At 36.2% G+C, this 17,278-nt stretch overlaps 1 protein-coding gene across 2 annotated transcripts in view; it reads left to right on the top strand.

The window, feature by feature from the left end:
• NOL10 (nucleolar protein 10) overlaps nt 1-17,278 on the top strand; it is a 57,760-nt gene that overhangs the window by 16,009 nt on the left and 24,473 nt on the right. For both annotated transcript variants that reach the window (XM_075145057.1, XM_075145058.1), the window contains exons 12-13: nt 230-296; nt 5,680-5,732. In XM_075145057.1, coding sequence (XP_075001158.1) covers nt 230-296; nt 5,680-5,732 — 120 coding nt within the window. The remainder of the gene's footprint in view (nt 1-229; nt 297-5,679; nt 5,733-17,278) is intronic.

The raw sequence follows: 17,278 nt of genomic DNA on the forward strand, positions 1-17,278 counted from the left end.
AGGCTACACTTCCTTGTAAGAGATCGGATCAGAGACAAAATACAATATTGAGTTCCTTGTGTTATGTTCAAATACTTTAATAACATTTTATTGTTCTGCAAAATCTGTTCCATCTTTATTCCATCGTATTTCTTAGCTTCTATAATGGCTATTCTTAATGTTTGGATTTACTAAATTTAATGATATTGTTTGGCGTTCTTTATAATATATTTTCTTCCTACAATTTCAGGGGAAGATATTTACTTCAATGGAGCCAGAATATGATATCAATGATGTCTGCCTGTATCCAAATTCAGGTACATTAGATACATTAATGTCTTAGTAAGTTCAAAAGGGAAAGCTTATGTTAACCCAAGCTGTAGTCTTTTTTCCTGCTTAGGTGATGCGAATTAGGTTCACTTTCCTCCTTATGACAGAGCTAGGAAAAAACGGTTACTGGTCAGTTAGTGTCATTGTTTCCTCTGCATCTGTATTAAATCGGAGCCTCTTTGCAGTTAGGAGCTGCTGTTCTGTCTATTGAGTGAGTGACCTCTTTTGCCCTTTCAAAAGTGCTCCGTTTCATAAGAATAGGAATTTTGGCCTTTTGTCTCTGCTAAGTCCCAGATGAGTTAGAGCTTGCTTTCTAGAGCTAGGAAAAATCTCTTTACAGCAAGTTTACAAATTTTTAGAAGTGTTTACAATTATTTGATCTTTTAGATATAGCACTTACTGTGCCCTCCCTGAGATTGAATGCTTTGGTTTTAAGTGTAGATTCCTAAGTGCACAGATTTGCATGCTTTTTGTGACTGTTTTCAGATTTGCTGTGTCTCATAACATTATGTTTAGAGGTCGAAACTGAAGGTCACTTTTAACCAAAGTTTCCAGATCCTACCTTAGGAGTAAAAATATTTTACAAAATAGTGCTTGTGTGTGCATGTGCTTTGGTTGTACCTCAGATTGCAAGTGGCCTTAATTTTCCCTGCTTGATCCGAGTTGCTTAGTTCTTAACTAGTATGTGACACCTACTTCCTTTTTAGAAAGCAGTACTGAAAAAGATGAAATAAAAATTGGGGCCACTAGGATGGCACAGGACAAGATTCTTGATCCAGAGAATGTCTATGTTACAAACTCTGCTATTATCTTCGTTTTAGAGAGAGGTAGCAGTGAAGACAGAGCGACTTGGACTTTGATTCATACTAGCAGTTCAAATTCAAGATTGTAGATAAGTGAGTTTGAGATTTCTAACGAGTTAAAACTTATCTCGTCTTTTCTGCCAACTTCAGTTAAGAATGTGTCTTTTTTTTTTTTTTTTTTTTTTTGTAAAATGAGCAGTTAAATACTGATCCCTATGAGATGGTGGGCATTTTTGACCTTATGCAGCAGCAAAACTGTAATGGTCTGCAGGACCTTGCTGATGAAAATATTAACTCACTTCCATGCTGCTCAGGTTTAGCCCCCTCTGAAACAGACTGGTGTTTCACTACTTAGGAATTGGGCTAGGTTTTTCTGAGCCCTCAAAAAGGCATCAATACCATTTTTATTTGTGTTCCATGTATTTGTTTTTCCCAGATCAAAGTGCCAGAAATAAAGTAAGCAAAGAATTAAAGCCTGCCAAAACAGGGACTTTATGGCATGGCGCTGAGGGTACATCTCATGTGCCCTGGTTGTATGTGTGAGTTCCTTTTGGGATATCTGAGAATAACTGTATGGTAAAAGCGTGGCCTGTGCCACATGGTCTTCTCTCATCCATAGTGGCTACAGAGAGAGGTCATTGGAGTGAATTATCTTTAGCATTTCGTCCAGGTTTCACCTTTGAGCTTACTGATTTTATCCAAAAGAGAACCCAGGAGTGAATTAACATCCATGCAGCGTTGATAATGAAGGGCTCATGACAGGGAGTGAAACAGAAGTAAGTTACTTGACAGTGTAGAATCTTAGCATAATTTAGGTTGGAAGGGACCTCTGGGGGTTGTATATTTCCTGCTCAAAGCAGGGCCAAACTTGAAGTTAGCTCCAACTTCGAAGTCTGATCAGGTTGCTCAGGTTATAACCAGTCAAGTTTGAATATCTACAAGGATGGATGTTACTCAACTATACATGCTCTATAGCCTCTCTGGTATGTAGACATGCCTTAAGTGCTTTTGCAGAAAGAATTTTGTAGCACGAAGAATTGAATGCACATATCTCCCTAATGTTGCTTATTGGACATTACTTTTTTATATGTCTGTGATACAGATTGTGCATTCCAGTCCTGTGTCCCGCATCTCCTCCTTAAGTCAGTTCTGCTTTTCTTATTGTTCTTTCTTCAACCATGTCTGTTAGAGGAGCAGATTGATGTCTTTTGGTAAGAACTGTTGTGGGATGAAAACTAGATTGTATTTTATAATCATATGGAAGACAGAGGGGGAAAAACTAGAACACGTTGCAGTGAAAATTAAGAGACTTAAGGTAGGAAGTGGTGCATTGCATGTTTGTCATAAATACTGTTGCTGCAGAATTTAAGATGCCTAGCACCACCTCGTGCTCATTCAGAATTTAAAGAATAATTATGTTTGAATACCTGAAAATAAGGAAATACTTTCAGTGATAGGAACTTGCAGCTGTGGAGAGCTGGAAATACAATATAATTTAAGTATCAGTATGACTATGGCTCAATGTCACTGGTGCCCCAGCATTCTCGGAGCACCCCTGGATGTTTGTGAAGCCAGCATGTCACAGGAAGCCCAAGAGATATTTGCCTAGCTTGTGCTCTAACAGTTTGTGTGACACTGCTGCTCAGAAAGCTCATATCCTAATCTCACCCGTATGGTCTCATATTCGCTTGAAACAGCTTTGCAGTTCATCATTGCATGGAAGGAAACGCTTTCGTATCTTATTTCACTGATGTGGCTCGAACTTCAGAATTTGTTTCATACACTTACATGTTTTGTTTCAAATTGAAGAGAACAATTTCAGAAGTGTCATGAAGCAGAAGTCATTGAATCTCCATTTAGAATGATTTTGTTTGGGGAAAATTGTTGTCTAGTATGTCTAGACGTTTTACTTTTTCATTTTATATTTATAATTTTATTACAATAGTTGTAATCAAGTTTTGTTTTAAAACCACAGAAGGTAGCTGATACTTTGTATTAATTGCAGCCATATTTTACATCAAAATGTCTGCTGCATGTGCAGTAATGAAATAATTTTAACACCGCATTGTCACAATTACAAAAAAAGTAAAAAAAAAAAAAAACTTGGCAAAGTGAAACTACACTGTAACATAAAACATTCTGAAATATTTATGATAAACTGTGGATCAGTATAATGTGAATTATGCTTTTTCAATAGTTTTATGGGAGTTTTGTTGTAGTTGGTTTTTTTTTTAATTAAATTATTTTACCAACCACCTTCAGTATTACTACCTTTCATGGGAAGCAAACCCTTGTGTATCTTTGACCAAACTACATCGTGACAAACTTTAGTAGATCTCTTAAATTAGTTATGAATCTGCTTTCTCTAATCACACATGTACAGAATGGGGCTAGGGGAAAAAGGGTTTACCAGTTACTGAGTAGCCTTGACTCAGCTTCAGTTAAGTTGTACAATATAAATGAAACTCAGCAGCATCTTCAGTGTATAGAAATTTGTGCCTCATTTGTTTCAATTATTGTAAATTTTTTTTTTTAAAGTAAAAAATTTGCTTTTTCTGAAACTGCTTCTCCCATTTACTACCGTTTCATACTCATGTTTTCATTCCTTTAAATTGACGATACTGTATTGTAGACCACTTTCCAAAGATGGTTTTATTAGAACCTTTTCTCTGAAAAAAGAGTTCTCATTTCTTTCCCTTTTAAAGTGATCAGGCTAGGCTGCTGTGTAGTTTGTTAGGGTGTGGTCTCTCTTCCCATAAAAATTGGTTAAAACTAACAAGCTCAAACAATGAAAACGCATGGAGTAGACTTCTCCTTTCACAGAGTTGTTCCTTTTTTTTTATTCTTTTATTTCCCCTGTAGTATACGCCCATGTATACTGTTCCAAAGTCTGTTTTTTCCCTCCTTTAATTATTGGTGGAAGACTCTCAAAGAGGAGGTTTTCCCTTTACTGTCATCTTTGAAGCACCTGCAGAATTAATTTCTATCCTTTTATCTCTAGTGATTCATATTCAGTCAACAGAGAAATGCTTTGTCTCCTGAAATAGTAGTGAGCATGCTGATATGTTAAGGGAGCGTGTAATCTATATACTACAGAATATACATATAGTACATTGTGTGTGTGTGTGTGCGTATATATGTATATATACTATAAATTCTTGCTTTTTCCTTAAATTGCCTGCAAACTTTTCCAGGTATGGTTTTTAGCCTCAGATTGCTGACTAAGCTTTCACAAATTCCTTGCTTTGCCAGGAAAGCAAGCCCCCTTTTTTCTGACATTATAAGTCCAGCTGCATTGTGTATTTTTAATGAAAGGATTAGCTAGGAAGGATTACTCCACCCATGTTAATTGCGTTCCTCTAGTTGGGTGTAAATTATATTTCTACCCTCTGGGTGTGTAGTAATTGACCCAATTATTCATAGTCTCAGTGGCATATGTTACATTACTTTTAGATCAGAATGTTATCTAACTTGATTGCTCTTTTCTTCTTCATATTCCATCTCTTGTGTTACCTGGTGATCAGCTACGTTGGAAAGACAAAATTGAGATAAATGTAAAAGTATATGCCAAATGTCCTTATTACTCTCTTATGTAGAAGGAAATTGAGAGTATTTCTCATTTTGAACTTAAATGAAATCTTGTGGCAGTTGGAGATTTTCCATGGATTTTAATATTTCTACAGTAATTTTTTGATATTCAGAGTATTTGCAACCCTTATTCACAGTGTTTCTGAGGTATATTCATAGGTATTTCAAATTTTACATTTGCCCCGGTTGGCTAACATCGCTAATATTACTATATTTGAAGCCACAATATCCTGTCTCTCATTTTGTGTTGACAAGCTACTGTTGTGCTGATTTCCCAAGATGAAATAACGAATAAAGTTGTAAACATGTAAACATGATTTATGACTTTGTTTAGACTATAGGTGTGTGTTTAAAAACAAAGGAAAACTAAAAACCAAAACCCCCTTCTATTAACAATACAAGTTTATGCCCAAGGTAGGTTTTAAGAGCACTACTAACTGGATTTGTTCTAAACAGTATTATGGGAAGAACTACTTAAATTTGTTATGAAAATTGGCAGCCTGCAGTTGTCAGGACTTAGTGTTGCTTGATGGTGCTGAACAGTTGTTAAGATAGAGGACAAACGGTGATGAATATGTAGGAAACGAAGCTTCGTTAATTGTGCATCTATCAGACCTTTCTTTCCTTAGCATTTGACACAACAATTTATTATGGGTCCCAATTAGCTGTTCCATTGCAGGCCAAGAATATGTACTGTATGAGCTACAGGTAATGTGCTTTCACCCCTCCGCCCCTAACCCGTGAAGGGTTCTTTCCCTACAAATACTCAGGTTGCCATTCTAATTTTTTTTTTTTTTTTTTTTTTTGGTGCCAGCAAATTTTCCATTTTTTCCATTTCTTCTCCTGGAAGAATATTTTAAGTCCTATGAACAAATCTACTTCGTATGAATTAAATGCCTCAAGTATATATATATTTTTTTTTAAAGGTAGTGTTATCCTCTTGTGACCAATATTTTCAAATGTGGAAATCTCTTTTTAGGAATGCTAATGACTGCCAATGAAGCCCCTAAAATGAATATCTATTATATACCGGTAAGTAATACGAATTGTTGCCGATACTGCTCTTTTAAAACTCAGTTGTTTGGTGCCATTCAGGTATTCATGTTGGAAAATTACTTCTGCAAATTCACATCTACATCCTCTGATTTTTCATGATAAAGTAAATTTAAACTAACCATAATTTATTAACATAACCTATTGAATTACCAAAAAAACAACCTGTAATTTGGCTTTTGCTACCAGTTCCAAAACTGGCTAGTGGCAGTAGGAAATTCAAGTGGAGCTTTGCTGGAAAAAGTAGTTTTTGATAGCTGATCAGAAAGAATTCCTAAATAGGGACTATATGGCTTACTTTCAAGAGAATAATTTTGCTTTGTTGTGAAATATTTCATTACTGTCTTTAATATGTGGTATGTAGTGACACAGTCATGGCAGTAAATACTCTTCTGTGTTCTGTCAAAGAAATGTTATTTTGTGGCTTCAAGTATGGCTCTTGGCAGTAGCTTCTGCTCAATGCCCTACTTGAATTGCAGCTTTTCTCTTGAGAAGCTCTTCACTTGAAAGGCTTAAGTGTAGGTTAACTGTATGTTATATCTCTGCGGGTTGATTTTAGGGAGACTTAACAGCAAGCCTTCTGGTGTTAGGGAACGGTACAGAAAACTACACCTGCATTTCACTCGTGTTTTGTTTTTGATTCTACAGTGCATTCACTAGGGGTTTTTTTGCCTGGTAAGAGATAAATAGTAGGGTATATATGCGGATATTACACGCGGAATAGCTGACCAGACTCTAAAAATATGTACACTTCTTCTTAAGTCATTTTATTCACATTCTGGACAAACTATAAAATTTTTTAATTTTGAAATATATTTTTAACTGTTTTTTAAATCAGCCAAGAAGTCTTCATTCAGATAACAAATTTTAAATTAATTTTAATTTAATTTCCTTTAGTTTATTTCTGGGTTCCCCCCCCATGTGTTCTTGATTACATTTAAGATGGAGATTCATCAGGTTACATTTTTCTTTGTGGAATAGACACTATATACCTGTTGTATCTACATGTCTAAACACAACAGTATACCCTTCTAAACAATTCTATAGTCTCATTATCTTTGCTTGTATTATTAGATTTTTGCATTTAAAGAAAGGTACAATTTTATACATGGGTTCTTTGTGTGTCATTTATGTCAGATTGTTCTTCGGATGTAAATTACCTATTTCTCTAATTCAACTCTAACCAACTTGTATTTTGTTAATTGGAGTTGTTCCATGCTTTGGATAACAAAGGGCGGGGGGGATAACATATTTTTGTATTTAAGAAAAAATATTAGCTGTAGTTAGAAGCTGAACACTTTGTTTCTATTTACCTTGTCCTTTGTAAGGTTTAGAAAGTAGCTCTTCAAGCATTTTTTTATCTATCGTCTTTTTAATTGATGGATTGGGGAAGACAAACTCCCATATTTTCAAAGTCTGATGAGTTTTTAAAACTTGAATGGACTAGTTACTCAATTTAAGTAAGTCAGATGGAAAAAGCATTCCTTCTGTCACTAAGGGTAAGGTTCAGCCTCTCTCTGAAAATTGTGCACCGAGATCTTTTTTTTTTTATGCAGGTGTGCATGATATATGAACTTTACAGCTATAGTACATTAGAGGAGTATATCCAACATTGCCACTTAGCAAAAAAATTATTTCATTGTCTTGATTGTCACCAGCAATGAATGTTTGTTAGAACTTGTTCTAGCCAGTGTTATTTTGAGTATTCTTGCACATATTGTAAATCAAAATGAAAAATACTTATTTCTTACTTTCTCAAAAATCTCACTCTCGTAGAATCCTCTGTGAATACTGAATTCATGTTTCTGAAGTCAGATAAGTAATTTTTAGCTAAGAAATATAAGCACTCTTTATTAGATTTCAGATCATAATTAACAGACATTAATTGCAAACCTAAATATTGATTAATACTATCTAGTATTTTTGCAGCATGCAGACTATTCCGATGAAAATTAACACAAATCTTTCCTTAAACCTTCTTCCTTTGTCACTGTTCTCTGATTATTGGTACTTGAGTCTGCCTGAACTTGTTTGAATCATACCTTTTTATGGGTTTTACATTCACAGTGACAGATAAGTATACAAATGGACCTGAATGATGAATGTTAAAGCTTAAGTCCAAATGAGTTCTATTTTTGAAATACTGTTGTGTATAAGAAAATGTAAAATTTGGTTCGAAGGCTACTGCCTAAGCTAAACTTCTCCAGTTCATGTCAATGGCTTTGAGTTTGAAGGCTGCTGAATATATCTTAAATACTGGCATGATTTTTTTTTAGTCAACAATCTGTAGTTCATTTCAAAACATGGAATGCTTATTTTAGACAATAGAAAAGTTAAAGGTAGTGAGAAGATGTTACTTTGAAATAGAGACAGAAGTCTCACACTCTAGTAACTGGGTTTTTTACCCTGTCTACCTTTTTACAGGTAAGACTGAAAGGGCTGGCACAGTTAGTATTGTATAATGGAAGGGTTTCTTACTGCATTTCCTAAAAATCAAGTATGTAGCTCACTAAATCTGTTTTGGTTGGCTGTTTTGTTTTTTTTTTAATCTTTTTAAATGAAGAAAATATAAAATGGAGAAGTCGTGTCAGACTTAAGCTGCTTCAGGGCATTTGTTATTAAGGAAAACTTGATGTTATTAATGTGTTCATGTTACAGTTTTATTCCTTGATCTTTTGGGCTAGTTATTTGAACTCGGAGATGCACACCTGTCCTCTGGTTTCTATGTCAGTAGATTATTAAGACATGGATTTTTTCCATCCTTGGACTGAGTAATTTCCTTGCAGAGGCAAAGATGAGTTCAGTTGCATGTGTCTTTGGAGCAAAACTTTAAAGAACTAATGATCTGCTGTATTACCTGATCTCTTTTCATGGTTTAGTTTTCTGGCTTTTTCTAAGAACTAGGATTCACCGTTTTTTCCAATGAACAGCTTTAATTTTCTGTTAGTTTGTTTACTTTGAGATAGACATGAATACTACTTAAAATGTGTCCTCTGTTTTTGAGATGTTGACAAGAGCTGATTTATAATTCTTGAATTCCACAACAGAATAAATGCCTGGGGGAAATGCTACTACTGTAAAGGACAGTTGTGTTTCAGAGCTCTTGGAAGTACTTTTGTGTAAATAGAATCCATTCGATTGCCCTAGCCCCTCATTGCCCTGTAGTGCTACTAATTATTCTTTTTTTTTAAGTCTTCATTGGAACAGCTACAAGGAATTACCATAGTTGTGGTCAAAGAGGATACTTAAAATCTCAAATGTATGGTGCTGTGCTTTAGCCCTTCTAGGTTACAAAATAAGAAGAAAAAACTTCAGAAGAGATGCACAGAAGTCAAAGTCTTACAGAGCAGGAGTGCATATCTATGCAGATGGGTGCAGACAGACCCAGCATCCTCTGTCCTTGATTGAAGTTGGCCAGACAGTGTAGGACTGTGCCCAGCCTAATATACCCTGCCTCTCAGCAGGTTTTATTAGTGTGGGCACAGTGCTGTGCTAACACAGCTACATGACTTGTGAACTAGAGCTGGCTTGTGTCCGGCCAGCTTGGAGTACGGTCTGACTGAGCTCATGTCTGACTGAATTATCTGTGTACATGTGCCCATTCTCTCCATTGTTAATGCCAAAGCTGAATTTCCATTGCAAAACCGAAAAATGACTGTCTCTTGAACTTCAGGATTATAAAAGAGTTGACAACGGGTATCATAATATTGTCCGTAAATGAAGTGGCATGCTTCAGCTTTTCCTGCAGAATTTTCAACAAGATCAGTATGACATTTGAGACTAGGAATGTCTGAGAGAACTACACTTTTCTTAAGGGGGAAAAAAAAAATCACTGCAGTTTTTTCTTTTGTGTGCAAAGCTGTTAGTAGAGGGAAAAGAAGGTGATTTTTGGTTTGCTAGAAAGGACAGGCAGGTTTGGTTTTAAATGGCAAGAAGATGCCTTATGCAGGTACACAGTGCAGGGAGTGAGTAAAAGCCAAATTGAATCTGACCATTAAAATGAAATGTTTGTTTTACATAGGTGACATCTTGAGTGGCTTAGCTTAGAGACTTTGTTTTTGTTTTATTTTCTTGGGCTTTAATGAGCGCAAGTGCCTCTGACTGGAATTGGGCTGTTTGCCAATAATTTAATAGTTAACTTGCAGTTTGTGCAAACATTTGGAACCTACTTCTTGCCAGCTGGCTTCCTGGTATATAACTTTGATGTATGCCTTGGGAAGGTTGAAATGAAAGTTGTGTGTGCCTTGGGATACTTTTCAGACTACTGACTCAGAAACTAAGTTGAGTCAATAGTGCAACCAGATCCTGGCCAAAGAAGTGAAGAGAGGAAGAAGCTCCACTGATGCATGGTGGTCCACTGGCCTGCGATCTAAGATGAGCCCAATTCTCTTAAGTTTAATTGAGGGGGTCAGCTTCCATGACATATAATGTTCTCTTTTCAGGTTGTACAGAAAAACCCCTTCATGTTAGCTCCTGGGTGGAAAGCGAGAGGCATAGATGTTATTTATTCTGAGTGTTTACTACTGGTTACATGAACATGTCTGATCTTAGCACAGACATTTCAAATCAGTCCTGTCTCCTTTATTGGACTTGAAACTTTGGGCTACATATACATACTGAAACTGAAACTTGCTGTATTCATTAGGCTGTTAAAAGAAGAGAGCAATTAAGTGTGTAATTAATTGAGTGTAATATTCTGTGTTCTGGATTTTTTTTACTTTCCTGCAGTCTTGGCAGAAAACTCCCTGTTGAGGCTAGAAGCAATGTACTTTTGGTGTAGAGAAGATATTAAGCTCTTTAAGAAAAAAATAAATCCTGGAGCGTCTCTGGCTTCTTTTCAGGTGGTTTTGGAAAATCATTTGATATCCTAGCGCTCTCCTAGTTCAGGGTTGTTGGAGTTATAAACTGGAAATGTTTCAAGGGCAAGTATTTCTTGCCTACTCAATGATTCAGTTTCTCCAAGAATATCTTTATAATGGGTCTGGTTTCTAATACAATACCCGCTTTGGATATGTGGATCTCTTTACTGCTAGAAATATTTATTAATTTTGTCCTCTTCAAACTGGATTGCTTTTCAACTAAACAGCCATTCCTGGTACTTCTTTCCTTTCATACATGCTATTTTAAATTGTTTCGTTTCTCCTTTTTTTAGGTCCTCTACTTGCCTGTTTTAATTACTCTTTATCACCATCTTTTTTTTTTAATATGCCTCAAAAATGCTCATTCTTAAAAAAAAATATGTTTTTTCCTTAGATTTAGGAAAAAAAGGTTTAGAAAAACTGTAGGACAAGCTAGTTTTTCCTTAGTAGCTAACCTTGAAATAACATAATCACAGATTAAGGCACCAAATTCTACTAGCTTATATGTTTTCATTTAATGCAGTGGATATTTGATGAAACAGATCTATAAGAGGGAACTTGTACTGAAGGAAATACAAGTGAAGGCAGTTTTTTATTGCCTTAGTTCACCATCTTTATTTCTTTCTTGATACTAGTTTGGAACAGTTCTGGATTGTAAATTAAGGATGAACATGCTTTGGTTCGATTGTAGGCTTCCAGGTTAGCTGCTTTTAAACCTACTTGTGACTGAATTGACTGAAGAGTTGTGTTCAGTTCACTCACAGACAGAAAAAGCATTTGTCTGAAATAGGTTAGTATTTTCTGTCAGTCTGGTGACAGAGTGCTCTCACTAGTTGTGTACAAAGGGTTATAATCATCAGATATCTATACTTACAGTCTGTCATTTTTCACTTCTAAAGGATGTGGGAGGTTTCTCATGTGTGGCACGCTCCACACTTACCTCTGCGGTCATAGCCTTTCAGAACAATTTTATTAATCTAAGATTTACTCTCTCATCCTTTCGTAGTTTTGGGATCTACTAATTGTCTTTTTTTCTCTCTTGGGTCTTTATATGATGGGGATACAATTAGAGAAAAAACACCTATCCACACCTTGTACTTCATGCCCTTAAGACCAATGTTCTGTATAATCAGCTGTCATTCGAATGGTTTATGGGTACTGTTGGAGTTACAGCAAGATTTTCTGAACTGATTTTTGGCTTCTGCATGGTGAAAGCTATGAAGCAAATTTTTATATCTGTGGCTGGCATTTTGACACTAATAGAACAGATTAGGACTAGAGTGTGAGATTTTGATTTCTTTTAGGATGTTTTCATGTCTTCTGATTGGCAGTATTAGGTCATTCTGCATTAATGCTGCCTCAGTTGTCTTCTTGAAGATTGCATGATGAGGCTGAATTTTTTAGAAGACAGTTGTTTATCTCCTTCAATACAGCCCTTACCTTAGAAGTTTTAGGTAAAGTGGAAAGCAGCCATGAAACTGAATTGTGCTAAGAGATTTTTTTTTTCTATCCTGAAACAAAATATAGTGTAGAAAAATGTTTCATTCCCTGGGAAAAAATAGTGTAAAATAAAAATACAGTAGTTATGATGTAGAGTGGAAAATGCTGGTCTTAACCCTAGTTTGCTTATTTTGAGAACCGTGAAATGACTGGAAAGCAGGGTTGTTATGAAGTAGCATATTACAGTGTGCTTTGGGACTGCCAAGTGTTAAAAAAAAAAACAACTTACCATTAATAAAAAGACGCTTGAGCACATCTTTGGTCTTTAAGCTAATTCTGAGTTTTGGTATATCATTCTTTTAGAACTGTGTTTTGCATCCAGAACAGTCTAATCTTTTACACAGAAAATTGTGCAAACAATATAAAAAGAATGTCTGGTGAATGATACATTACCTGTCTCACAGTATTAACAAGCATAGGAAAAAAGTTGTTTATCTTCACAAACAGAAATGTGAGTTTCCTACTTTTAACCTAAACACTTTCAAACTGAAAAATAAGACGCTGGGCTTATTCCCAACAAAGGATATCCTCCATTTCCCATGCACTGGCTGAGAGACACTGTAGCACTTGTCACACGTATGTAGAAGGAAACTACCAATGTGCGATAATCGGGAAACAATTTCAGGTCTTCCTGTGAAACTTGTTTTAGATATTTTTTGGTGCTGATGATGTAGTAGTTCAACATCATGTGTAGATTATGAAGGTGTATGATCCCTGCTTACTGCTGTTGTGGATGATAGTATGATAGGCAGCACTTCTTCATTATTACTCTTTTAATAGATAGCAGCATGCTGACTGTTAAGTCCATACTTCTTTATAGTTCACATCGTACCCTTCATAGAGCAAAGGAGAAAACTCTTAAAAGCTGTTTTACTGAACTGCTGTGGTAATTGCTCTGCCAGTTGGTAGACTCACATGTTTTTTAGTGTTGTGACTGTTTCTTAAGCAATTGGTAGTATGGGACCCTCTGTTCTTGGGTTCCTATTTTAAGAAAACAGATTTTAGGGGGGGAGGGGGTGCTCCCCTTTTTAAGGTGTAAAAGATTTAAGCCTTGAGTATCTGAAAGATATTTTTTATTTCTTAAGTTGTACTTGTTCCTTCCTTTGGGCCATCTATTCTTCACCTGATTTCTGAAAATTTATAGGTGCAGTTGCTCAGCTTCAGTCAGTGAAGAGAGAAGCAGTCACAGATAATGAAAAGATGTAATTTCTGAAAGGACATTTTGAACTCTACTATAGTCTATCAGCACATAGTAAGAGTTAGTGTCTTTTTTAGCTTTTGGATCAGAAAAGAGAAAGCACGTGAGAATTTTCTGTGTGATAATTTCAACTAAGTCTTTATTTCATTATGTTTGAAAGCAGAGGCAACTGACTCTTGTGGCTTATCTGTATTGTCATCTTCTGTGCTGCACTCAGTAGCGAACCAAATGTGTTTTGAGTTATGACTGTTCTGTAAAAAAATAGTAACAAAGCGTGAGGATTTAAGATTTCTATCACACAAACCTGAGAGATAAATAAAACCATCAAATACGTGAAAGCTTTCAAATATATATTAGAAAGATGTTTCCCACTCAAAATTATTTCATAAGTTATATAAAATTTCTTCTCACTAGCGTTATGCTCTGTAAAGAGTAGGTTGGTTTATGCTGTGGTTATCTTCATTATCTGTCTGGAGGAGCTGCACGTTCCCAACAGGTAGTTGCCTTTCCTTCCCTTTGTGTTGTCTGGCAGTAATTGTATAAACTCACAGAGCAGTCTTCCTCCCAGGTTTGCAAAGAGCAATTAAGCTGCCATGGTAGGGAGTTATTAGAGTCTCACATGTTCCTAGATTTCCAATAGTTTGTCACTTATGTAAGGTAGACGTACAACTGGATTTGCTGTTACCTTCATATCTGTAGCGTTCCTCAGATTTCCCTAAAATGCAGGTCATGCTCTGAACTCCAGTACAGTAAGTTTTGTTTTCATGACTGTAAAGATGTTTGTGCTGTAACATTCCTTGGCATCTGGCTTGTACTGTGAGAGCCCTGTTGTTCCCAGTCGCTTAAAAGCATGAGAGGCAAGTCCCGGCACAGTGTGACAGTTGGGAGGTTTCCTGTTCCATCAGAGACATGGAGAAGGGGACTTGCCGGGGTTTTGCATTTCTGGCTTATTCTTGGTTCTTCTTACTTGTTAATTTAGATTGCAATCAGAGGCTATTATGTACATACCAAAATCAATGCACGTTACTCTCATCTCTATTAGTAGTGGAGGTTTTGTCCATTGATGGCCCATGCCCTTAGTATTGCAAGAAATGCTATTATAGTTTGAGAAATAGATTTCTGACCATGTTGGAACAGGTAGAAGCTGTGTAAAAGTTCTCTCCTTGTGTAAGAAAAAGGCCAAGGCAGTTATGAAGTCTCCCACTTGCCATCGCCTTGTCTGTGTCGCCTGCAGTCACAATTGTAAAAGCAGGGGGAGAGCTTTGTGAGAGATTTATTCTTCGAATAGTATTGTGGTAGGGTGGGGATTTTTTTGTTAGACTTCATATAAAATGTGGAGGTGGTGTGTTGGGGGGGGGGGGGGGGGGAGGTGCCGGTTCAGTGACGTTGAGTCACTGAACAGTAAATTGGCTTCATGAAGGGTCTAACAAATACTGGAACCTTTGCAAAGGAATTGGTAACGTAGTCAGGTGTGGTAGGGAATGGGAGGTGTGGATGGCCAAATCCTGTGAAGCGAGCCTCAGCTGAACTTACTGCACAGTATTTTAAGTACCTTACCTAAGTGCCTCTATTATTACAGCACATATGCTATAGAAGCTGCTATATTGGAATAAGAACAGACTTTTGGGAACTTTTAATTCATTTCCAGCTGATATTTATGGGAAGGTACTTGAAGCAGGTCATGCTTGTAACACGTGCTTTGAGAAGCCAATCTCTTCTTACCTCTTGATCTTCATTTGGTTAGTTGACTTAATGTGAAAATAGTGGCTTCTTGTACTTCAAGTTTCTATCTATTTTTCTGACCTCAAATTATCTCAGCTCCAATTGTCTAAAGACCTAATGTGTAGGGAGTCTGATAAAAAGATCCATAGCAATAGTGACGAGTGTTTGTCTTTTATGCATGTCAGAAGATGATGGGGATACTGGTGAAAGCGTCAGACTCCTCTTAATGCCACTGCTGGTAAGTTACAGATGACTTGTGAGAAGTGTCCTTTTTTCTTCCTGTCTTGTGAGGAAGAGAACTATTCTGCTAATCTTATTTACAATTTTAAGGAGTAACTTTCTTTGCTGAAGAATTATTTGCTGATCCTATCTTGGAGGGCATTTTTTTCCCAATATTAAGAGCAACAGGATCATTGCCTCCTTTGAAAGAAGGTGGCTTCACCAGGAAGACACTCACAGTGAGAGCAGACCTGTGACTGGTTAACTGACTGTAATACCTGTCAGATCAGAGAATATGAGATTTAAAAAAAAAACCACCATAAAGCCAAACTACTTAGGATTAGAAAAAGAAGTACTTACTATCTGATAACTACCAGGGCAGAAAGATTTAGTATCTCATTCCTAGAAGATGTGTGCAAGTTCCTGCAGCAGTTTTTGTTTAAGACTGGGAAGATCTTAAAAGCAACATTTCCTTTAACATGCTCTCTAAGGAGTAAAACCTCCAAATTGTTGATTTGGCAGCTTCCATAGCATAGTGAAAGGTAGGAAAACCAACCTCTCTGATTAATGAATCTGCCAAAAATGTCTGGATGTTAGGAGGAAAGAAAGAGCCAATTCGTTGTATAGTTCAGTGAAATTTATGAGTGTGTGGGCTTAAAACCAAACGCAATGCTGTTGTCAGTAGTATGCCGAAAAGGAAAATTGTGCTTTTCAGTCTCTCTTGGTCATAGCTGTACTCCAGTGAGCTACTTGATGGCTGTAAAAGCATCAAATCCACACTATGTAATGTAGGGTGAATGAAAGCATGAAATTATGAAAAATGAAAATATGTGGGAGATTTGTTTAGAGTTTATTCCCAAAACCCATTTAAATTAGAGAATTAAAGAATTCTACTCAGTACATTAATGGGTTTACTCATGAGATTAACAGGGCTCAACTGGAGTTGATTATAGAGCGTTCATAGGGACAAAGTAGATTAGAAAGGAATGGCAGGATATCATTCAACATCACAGATTGTTCGGAGCATGTTGATTGCTGAGGGAAATGCACTGTATATGGAAACATGGTAGGTAGAAACCTAACAAGGTAACGTGATCCCAAGGCTCCTTTCTAACACCAGTTAATCTCCTGGGTGCTCTGAAGTTCTTGGACTGGGTATGACTGAAGCCCAAAAGCAGAGAAACAAGAATGGAGAGCTGCAGCTTTTCATGTCTACAAGCTAAAAATAATCCATCTGATTTTTGAGAGTTACCAATTGCAATTGATGTAACCTTGACTCTTAACAAGGTATTCTTTCTTCTCTTGCCTTTTCAATGCATATAGATGGAAACTTTTCAAAGTTATTACATATTGAGATCTGTCTAATTCTTAAAATTAGAGAACAAAACATTGAAAACAGTACTCTTAAAATGAATAGTAATTAATTACTCATGTAATTGCATTAATTAAACTTGGCTATGCAATTAGGGAGCTAATTATGTTTAAAATGCAATTGCACATTTCAATCACTGCCCACACCCTGGGGATCACCCATTTTTTTTCTCCTCTCTCATTAGACCTTCTGTAATCTCCTTCTGTTAAATGGCATGATTGAAGCTGAGAATATAGATGTGCATTTACTTTCCCTAGCAAATGTGTCCTGTTAAAAGATTAAAATGCTTTTTATTGTGCCATTTTATTAAAAAAAAAGAAAAAGATTTTAAAATTATCATCATTATTATTTTTTGTCCTTTCCAAAGAATTATTGTTGTCTCCTACAGGTAAATATGTATGTGAAGTCATTGAGGCGTATGTGTAAGATATATTTCATTTAAAGAAATTATAATCTAGAAAAGAATCTCTCTATGTTAAAGTGCTCTAAGTTTGGGTTGGTTTTTTTTTTTTCTAAATGGGAACAGAGGAATGGAGGAGCTTCCTTGGATCATGGAGTCCAACCCCATCTTATCATAGGCAATCAGATTGTATAATCTTTTCCATGAATATGTCTGTCAGATTTCATCTGAAAATTAGTTGTTTGTTTCTTCCTC

The sequence above is a fragment of the Calonectris borealis genome, chromosome 3, assembly GCF_964195595.1.
Source record: "Calonectris borealis chromosome 3, bCalBor7.hap1.2, whole genome shotgun sequence".
In the NCBI taxonomy this organism is placed as follows: Eukaryota; Metazoa; Chordata; class Aves; order Procellariiformes; family Procellariidae; genus Calonectris; species Calonectris borealis.